A 9,647-nucleotide genomic window follows, 5' to 3' on the forward strand; every position below is an offset into this window, starting at 1 on the left:
GAACTAAAAAAACCCTATGGGTTTGTTTTTTGTTTTTTCATCCAGTTGTTCATTTCCCTGTTTCCAATGTGATAATTAGTTTTCCAACTACTTGGAAAATATTGTTTTTATTTAAAATCATATAAACTGATGTACTGCAACATATCTACATGTGAAGATGAGTATTGGAAAAGGGGTAAACAATACAGTTTGAGAAAACAAATGTTGTATGTTTAGGGGAAAGGGCTTGAACTAGAGTGTCAGTGAATAACTTTCTTTAACCAAAGACTGAAATGGAGTGACAAGGACAGCTATTATTTAAATTCAAGAAGGCCTCAGCAAACTTGGTAAAACACACCCATCTTAGATCAATAAAGCAATATTTATTTAGTGCTTCATAAAAATAAATTGCCTTTCATGACTGAATAAACAAAATGTGGTATATCCATATAATGGAATTTGTTTGACAGTAAAAAGAAATGAAATCATCATAATACAACATGGGTGAACCTTGAAAACATTATGCAAAGTGAAAGAAGCCATTTACAAATAAACACATATTGTGTGATTCCATTTATATGAAGTGTCCAAAATAAGCAACTCCATAGAGAAAGAGAGTAGATTAGTGGTTTCCAGGGGCTGGAGGATGGGGTAAATGGTGATTGACTGCTAATGGGTACAGGAATTCTTCTGGGGTGATGAGAGTGTTCTAAGATTGATTGTGCACAACTCTGTGGATACACCAAAAACCACTGAATTGTATAACTTTATGGTATGTGAATTATCTCAATAAATTTGCCTCCTAATAAGAACTTACCAAGTGCCAGATATGTAACTTATGCTACCCAATTTAATCCTCATCAGACACCTGCAAACAAAGTTTATTATCATTTGACAAATGAGAAAACAGGGTTCTAACTTACCTGTGTACGCTCACTTTATGGATGACTGGCACAGGTGGGCTTGCATTGTAAGCCTATTTTCTAAGTATAAGCTTCTTCCACTGGCTGTCTTGGTTCACCCTGTTTCAGAGTTCTATACTCCAGGTCCTCAGTGAGCTCGACTCACAGGGTCTCTGCGTTATCCTCTGCCGTTTGAACTGCTCTGGTTGTCCTAGGCAAACTGACTTTCTTCTGGAGATGCTCTTATCGTTCTCCACAGACTTGCTCTGCCCAGGTCCGAGGCACTATCTTCTCTTAGCCAGAGTCTTCTCTCAGTAAGCTACCCACCGGCTCCAATGGGCGCCCCAAAGACTGTAAAGAGAAGCTCTAGGTTTTCTCTCCTGTTTGAGCCAGTGATTGCAGCAATTGCCCCCGAGCTCAGCATTCTACAAAAAACAGCATATGAAGGACTTTCGGCTTACCGGCTATTATTATACTTGCCCAGAGACATTGTACGTGCGTACGCGCACGTGCCCACGGGCACGCCCGTGTGTAACATGGAGATGGTGGGAGGGCTTGTCTTTGCGCCATCTCACAGGGGAACAGGTTCCTTCTTGCTTTCTCCTTTATTGTTTCAATTCTCCGAGGAATTCTATCCAGGGAGATGAAATAGGGTGACTGATATCTGTTCTCGGCAAGGCTTTTTTTTTTTTTTGCGGTATGCAGGCCTCTCACTGTTGTGGCCTCTCCCGTTGCGGAGCACAGGCTCCGGACGCGCAGGCTCAGCGGCCGTGGCTCACGGGCCCAGCCGCTCCGCAGCATGTGGGATCTTCCCGGGCCGGGGCACGAACCCGTGTCCCCTACATCGGCAGGCGGAGTCTCAACCACTGCGTCACCAGGGAAGCCCAAGCCTGTCTTTTTATCTCTACCTTATCTCAAAGGTTCCCCCATTATTCAAAGATGAAGACCCTTTATAACATTAAAAAATTTCTCAGCTGCCACTCCTATGATGGGAGCTGAGAAGATATATAATGATCTGAAGCTACTATACATTTGGTAACCCCTTCAGATGAATTTTGTACTCTGTCAATTACATGAGCAATTTATGTGGTCTCTGATCTATGTTCGGTTTGGAGCTATGTATTTAATTCAAGGTGAGAATGATTTGAGCAAAAAGGTTATAATGCTTTGACATAACTCCTTGGCCCATCAGTGTCTTCAACCTTTTTTTCAGTGATGGTTTGTTAATATTTATATAGAACCTTAATATAGTTCACTGTTCTGAGGCTTACCAAGTCCTTTCATGAACATTATCTGATCAGATTTATGTTCTGGAGTGTTGGCATATTTTTTAACATGAGGGACCTTTATGTTTGGCAAGAAGCTGCATAGTGTAAGTAAAGGGGGAGGAGTTGTGATCAGGAAAACTATGTCATAATTAAATTATGTGTCCTCTCAGCCAACCTGTTTTCCCATTCATTGTGCGTATAGGGGAATTGGACCAGAACCAGTGCTGTTCGTTGTTTGTTTTGTTTCTTCAAAAGAAATGCACATGAAACTTCTGTGTCTAAATGGGTAAAGGTGGAATTGCTCTGGTTGGAACTGGGGGAAGAACTACACTTTACCTTCTTTATTCTGTTCTGGGAAAATTTTGAACCCTAGAGGTCTCCTTATGAGTACTTACTTTCAGGATCCATTCCCTAAGGACTTTTACTTTCTCCATTTGTGGGGTGAGAAGGAAGGATCAAACTAGCAGCTTTCAGGGTGAGAACCAGTGCCCACCCCCATCTTTAGGAGGCTGGGCCTTGGCAGCATGCAGGTAGTCATACCTCCAGGGAAGGATGCTCGAAGTCCTGGCTGGAGCTCAGCAGGCTTATGCCCTGCTCTAATGTTCTTCGGGACTGAAACTACAAACCTAGCTACTTTCATTTTCTGGAACTATATTTAACTACATTAAAATTATGTAATTCTTTTCATAGTCTCTGTACAAGCTAATTGTGAAGGAAAGCCTTAAATAAAATGTTGATTAAACTTTGGAGGGTTTCATCTTTAACTAGATGTAAACTTTTGATATCATCTTGAGTTACATAGGACAGAATTTTGCATAGCTGCATGTGGTCACAATTTTCTATACAGTTTCATATGCTTGAATTCCTGATCTTCTGAACTACATTTTACTTAGGTCTTCTAGCTTCATCTCCAGAGCCTTCCACCATCAGAAACATTCTGCACCTTGCTTGCTGGAAGATTTCTTTTTTTGAAGAACTCTGCAGTCAGCACAAGTGGCATCTGGCGATATGTATATGAAAGCACTGAGATTTCTCATTCCTTTTAGAACCATTTTGCTAGAAATGGCTTATGTACACTTGGAAGTATATTCATTTCCAAAGTTCTGCTTTAGTTTTTAGAATTAGATTTTAAAGATAGCTTTCAAAGAAAGTTGATGAAACAGATATATTTAATGATTAGAAACTTACCAGAGCTTTTCTGAAAACTTCTACTTTTCATATCAGCAACTTGAAATAGTTCTTCAAGAGGTTCTTTAATCTCCAGCAGTTAGATGAGTTGCATTTTCTTGTGAATTTTCAGGAGTCACATCCCGGAAAGCATCTATGAGGAAGTAGATATGTGAGAAGAATAGACCTGGTCATTTCCTAGTTTTACCTGAGGGTATATTTGTTGAGAATCTACTACATTAAAAAAAAAAAGATATCACAGCAAAATTAAAATGTAGTTGATTGGACTGTTGCTTAGAAATTGTTTACAGGACAGATTTTCCCCTTAACTTTCTACTATAAAATTTTCAAACATAGAAGATTTAAAAGAACATCCTTCAGCTAGATGGCATCTCTTCCTATATTCCTAAATACTGATACTTTTAATAAAAAAAATAAACATTCAAAATATGTTGCAGGCATACTTTCTCTTTCTCTTCTCCCACATTCTACATTCAATGTGGAGAAACTCCTATAGGTTGCTTCAAAACAAGCATCTGATTACCAGCTACCACTTCCCACCAGCTGGTCCAAGTCCCCATGTCTCTCTCCTGAATTATAGGAGTGGCTGTCTCACAAGTTTCCCTCTTGCTGTTATTGATCCCTTCGGGAGCTTCTCAAAATAGCAGCTAGAGTGATCCTTTCAAATGTAAATAACATACCAATATTCGGTTCACTCCTTCCAGTGGCTTTCCGTTTGACTTGGAGTGAAAGCTGAGCTCCTTATTAGGAACTACAAGGCCTCATATGACCTGGCACCCCGTTACCCCTCTGATATAACATCTTAGTTTTATTTTTCCTCTCTCTAAATCTGGTACAGCTCCCTGGCTGCCTTGTTGCTCCTCACATGTGGCACCTGCTCCTGCTTCCAGCACTATACTTGTTTCCTCTCCCTGGAATGTCCTTAGACACCTGCAGGGTTCACTCCTTCATTTCCTTCAGGTCTTTTATCAAGTGCCACCTTCTCACGGAGGCACTGCTCTGCCAGCTTACTGAAAACTATCCCATCTCCCAAGGTCTCCTATCCCTCACCTGGCTTTTAAAAAAATCTAGTTAAGACTTACCACAATCAACTATTCCATTCCATATATTTTAACGTGTTTGCCTTGTTTATTTTCTGCCCCACCCATTATTCTGTGTGATTCATGAGGACAAACATTTTTGTGTGTTTTGTTCACTTATTTTACAGTGCTTAACACATAGTAGCTTCTTAACAAAAATTTGTCGAATAAATAACATATTTTCTTAGAGTAGTAAAAGATAATGAATTTTTGAAAACCCTTGAGTTAGCAGTGTCTGTGGGTCAAGGGATTTTGCTCATTTCACTAGGTCAATTATTTTATGTGGCTTGAATCCCAGACTGAAATCTGGGGAACTTTCTTTTCTGTGCTGCCTGTTAGGCCAGAACTAACTCTAGCTTCAATCATCTAGTCACAAAAGATTGAAACAAAGCTACAGTAATCAAGACTGTATGGTACTGGCCCCAAAACACAAATATAGATCAATGGAACAGGATAGAAAGCTCAGAGATAAACCCACACACATATGGTCACCATATCTTTGATAAAGGAGGTAAGAATATACAATGGAGAAAAGACAGCCTCTTCAATAAGTGGAGCTGGGAAAACTGGACAGCTACATATAAAAGAATGAAATTAGAACACTTCCTAATACCATACACAAAAATACTCAAAATTGATTAAAGACTTAAATGTAAGTCTAGACACTATAAAACTCTTAGAGGAAAACATAGGCAGAACACTCTGTGACATAAATCACAGCAAGATCTTTCTTTTGACCCACCTCCTTGAGTAATGGAAATAAAAATCAAAAATAACAAATGGAACCTAATGAAACTTAAAAGCTTTTGCACAGCAAAGGAAATCATAAAAAAAGACAGAAAGACAGCCCTCAGAATGGCAGAAAATATTTGCAAATGAAGCAACTGACAAAGGATTAATCTCCAAAATATACAAGCAGCACATGCAGCTCAGTATGAAAAAAACAAACAACCCAATCCAAAAATAGATGGAAGACCTAAATACACATTTCTCCAAAGAAGACATACAGATGGCCAACAAAGACATGAAAAGATGCTGAACATCGCTGATCATTAGAGAAATGCAAATCAAAACCACAGTGAGGTATCACCTCATACTGGTCAGAATGGCCATCATCAAGAAACATACAAACAATAAATGCTGGAGAGGGTGAGGAGATAAGGGAACCCTCCTGCACTGTTGGTAGGAATGTAAATTGATACAGCCACTATGGAGAACAGTATGGAGGTTCCTTAAAAAACTAAAAATAAAACCACTGTATGACCCAGCAATCCCACTCCTGGGCATATACCCTGAGAAAACCATAATTCAAAAAGAGACATGTACCACAATGTTCATTGCAGCACTATTTACGATAGCCAGGATGTGGAAGCAACCTAAGTGTCCATCAACAGATGAATGGATAAAGAAGATGTGGCACATATATACAAAGGAATATTACTCAGCCATAAAAAGGAACGAAATTGAGTTATTTTTAATGAGGTGGTTGGACCTAGAGTTTGTCATACAGAGTGAAGTAAGTCAGAAAGAGAAAAACAAATACCGTATGCTAACGCACATATATGGAATCTATAAAAACGGTACGGATGAACCCAGTGGCAGGGCAGGAATAAAGATGCAGGCTTATTGAATGGACTTGAGGACACGGGGGGAAGGGGAAGCTGGGATGAAACGAGAGGGTGGCATTGACATATATACACTACCAAATGTAAAATGGATTGCTAGTGGGAAGCAGCCGCATAGCACAGGGAGATCAGCTCCATGCTTTGTGACGACCTACAGGGGTGGATTAGGGAGGATGGGAGGAAGGCTCAAGAGGGTGGGGATATGGGGATATATGTATACTTATAGCTGATTCACTTTGTTGTACAACAAAAACTAACACAACATTGTAAAGCAAATATACTCCAATAAAGATATAAAAAAAAAAAGGAAAAATAAGTTTTTATCAAAAGGAAAAGAAAATGAATACATTTCCTCCCCCAGTCCTTCTAGGTACCCCAGTTCCATAATAGCCCATATCAGTTTTCTGCTCTGTCATTCTCAGTCCCCAAATGAAGCCATTTGTCATACCAGGTTTTCCCCGGCATGGGTTCCTTTTTCCTCTAGGTCCTCAGCACCTCTGCTCTTTTAATCTCCTGCCTCTGCTCTGGGAAGCTGATCTCCAGGTGAGGGGCCTGCCCCTTTCCACTGACACACTCTGTTTAGGTCTGATGCAATACCTTCTCTTAGCCAGAGTCTTCTTTCAGTAATTTAACCATCCCCCTCTCTCTGCATATCCTAAAGACTGAGAGGACAGACTCCAGATATTCTCTTTTGGTTTAACCAGTGACTACAAAATTCCAATAGGGCCCAACCTTCTGGAAATGAAGCAGCGCATCAAGAATTTCCCTCTGCAGTCTGCCCCTTATTCTTACAGCTCTTTGGCCTCATACCACCAGTGACTGTGTGCTGTGTCTAACGTAGGGGATGTTGCAAAGGGAACTTTGTGCCATCTGACAGGTGACAGTTTTCTGTTACTTCGTTTTGTTCTGATTCTGCCAATAGATACCAGGGAAATAGAAATATTCTTCTCAAATAAGGTCACTGACATTTATTCCTCAAGTATGGAGTCTTTTCTTCTGTTAAATGGAAACATCAGGAATACCTGGTCTCAATATTATATACTAAACTTCAATAATATCCTTGGACTGATTATAATGTCAAGAGTTGCTCAACTCCCCTCTCCCCACATGATAGCTGTTGTGAACATATAAAGATTTGAACATATTCTATCAGTAATGCTTTTTAAAATATATTTATTTATCTATTTATTTATTTTGGACTGTGTTGGGTCTTTGCTGCTGTGCGTGGGCTTCTCATTGCAGTGGCTTCTCTTGTTGTGGAGCACGGGCTCTTGGTGCACGGGCTTCAGTAGGTGTGGCACGTGGGCTCAGTAGTTGTGGCTCGCGGGCTCTAGAGCACAGGCTCAGTAGTTGTGGCACATGGGTTTAGTTGCTCCACGGCATGTGGGATCTTCCCGGACCAGGAATCGAACTCATGTCCCTTGAATTGGCAGGAGATTCTTAACCACTGCACTGCCAGGGAAGTCCTATCAGGAATGCTTTTAAACTAGTTTATACTTTATTAATTTTAAGAGCATATGTATATATATTATTGGAGATAAATAAAGATTAAAATGACTGGGTTGGACAAATTTTGAGAATGCCTTGATATAACTCTTGGCTTCCTAAGGGCCCTCATCTTCCTGTTTTGAAATAATCATGAACACAAATCTTCTTATTAGTAGTAACTAATTATTGGCAAAGGAGCTATAGGATGCCATTCTCAAGTGACTCCTCCAGTTTTCTCTCTTGAGGTATTAAACAAGAAGTAACAAATCAGCAGAGCTCTTAGGGACAAGTACTCTTAGGGGTAAGTCCACCCACCCTCATCTCAGGGGCGTCCTCAGTAGCACCCCAGATATCCATGCCCTGAGGAGTTGTTCTGCTCCACAGGACTTAGAGCTGATAGTGGGGAGAGACAATTCAGAATCCTGGCTCTTGCCCAGGAAGGCTACACACACACTCCTCTGATGGTCTGATGAACTGAAACCACACATAAGCCAAGTTAGGTTTTATTTTCCTGAGGATAAGTTTTTATTTTAATTTTTAAACCAGATTGCTGTATGACATGGATGTTAAGGAAGCACTTACATTGAAAAATAGCCTCTGGAGGATGTTATCTTTGATTACATGTAAAACTTCTAGTAACATCTCAAGTTCTGGAAGACAGAATTTTGCATAATTGCACACAACCACAGGTTCCTTTACAATCTTTTATGCTTAACTTCCTGAACTTCTTTGCATTGTTTCTGTATCGTTTTTCCCACTGCCCTACATGACCAGAAACACTCTCGCCACCTTATGTATATACTTAATGATCCATTTCTTTGCAGAAGAGCATTTACAAAGTTAGCTTCAGTTAGATATACTGATGTGTATTTAACCCATTGAAATTTCTAATTACTTTCATTAGTTTTACAAGTAATTGGCTTATGCACAAACACATGTTTTATTATAAAAAGAAGTACAGCTGGAGTTTATGAAAATAGCTGTCTCCTCATAAGCATAAAAAATAAAAGCGTAATGATTCAGAAACTTACCCGGATTTTTCTGAAAACTTCCTCTTCTTATGTCGGAAACTTGAAATAGTTGGTTTTTAATCTTTGCTTTCTTATTCCTCTTCTAATGGGTAGGAGATGTATGATTGTAAGGATCCTTTTTAAAAATAAGCCTTTAAGTTGTGAAGTTTTCTGGTCTCCTGATGCCCTGCCCCTGTGCTGATGCAGAATGAGGAAGTAGAAATGCGAACAGTTTCAGTTTTGCTTCAGAATGTATTTATCTAGGTTTATAAAATATTAAATATATTTATAATATATGTAAATATATTTTAATGGTTATAAAATATTAACAGATTAACATCACAAAAAATTACCAATAAAGTTGAACCATTGCTGAGAAACTATTCACCAGAGTTTCAAGTTATAAGAGTTAAGAAATCAAGGTGAAAAAACACCTATAGAAAAAAACACTGGGAAAATATTAAAAACTCAGTGTGATCCAAGTGCCTGTTATGGACTGAATTGCACCCCGCCCCCAAATTCACATGTTGAAGCCCTAACCCTTGGTATCTCAGAATGTGGCTGTATTTGGAGATAATGTCTTTAAAGAGTTAATTAAGTTAAAATGAGGTCACTAGGGTGGACCCTAATCCAGATATGACTAGTTTCCTTGTAAGAAGAGATTGGTGCTTGCATACTCTCTCTCTCTCTCTCTTTCACACACACACACACACACACACACACACACAAGACTGGGTGAAGACACAGGGAGAAGACAGCCATCTATAAATCAAGAAGAAGGCCTCAAAAGAAACCAACTCTGCCAAATCCTTGATCTTGGACTTCTAGCCTCTGTAAGCAAATAAATTTCTGATTTTTCAGCCACCTAGTCTGTGGTACTTTATTATGGCAGCTCCAGCAAACTAATACTTCTGTGTGCTGGGTCGTCATTAATTTCATTATTTTTTGAAAATTAAAACATTAGTTTTTTCATTATGAACATGACTAAAATTCATTTTCAAACTTAAGAAATACAGAATATGGAAAGAAGCGGGGAGAACTATATTATCCAAATGCAATCTCTATCTTCCACTGTAGTTTCTTCTATTCATACATTAAAAAATATATA

General features: G+C 39.2%; 1 protein-coding gene across 5 annotated transcripts in view; it reads right to left on the minus strand.

The window, feature by feature from the left end:
* Positions 1-8,749, minus strand: part of LOC116759427 (sterile alpha motif domain-containing protein 9-like) — a 47,152-nt gene extending 38,403 nt beyond the window's left edge. For 2 of the 5 annotated variants that reach the window (XM_032643180.1, XM_032643183.1), the window contains exons 1-2: positions 8,561-8,731; positions 3,338-3,470 (exon numbers count right to left, since the gene is read on the minus strand). In XM_032643180.1, the coding sequence (XP_032499071.1) occupies positions 3,338-3,368 (31 nt within the window). In that variant the 5' untranslated portion in view covers positions 3,369-3,470; positions 8,561-8,731. Of the gene's footprint in view, positions 1-902; positions 1,233-3,337; positions 3,471-8,111; positions 8,180-8,560 lie in introns of all 5 variants that reach the window. The other 3 variants (XM_032643182.1, XM_032643187.1, XM_032643181.1) reach the window with 3 other exon arrangements.
* Positions 8,750-9,647: the final 898 nt, after the last annotated feature.

Source organism: Phocoena sinus, chromosome 9, assembly GCF_008692025.1.
Source record: "Phocoena sinus isolate mPhoSin1 chromosome 9, mPhoSin1.pri, whole genome shotgun sequence".
NCBI classification, from domain to species: Eukaryota; Metazoa; Chordata; class Mammalia; order Artiodactyla; family Phocoenidae; genus Phocoena; species Phocoena sinus.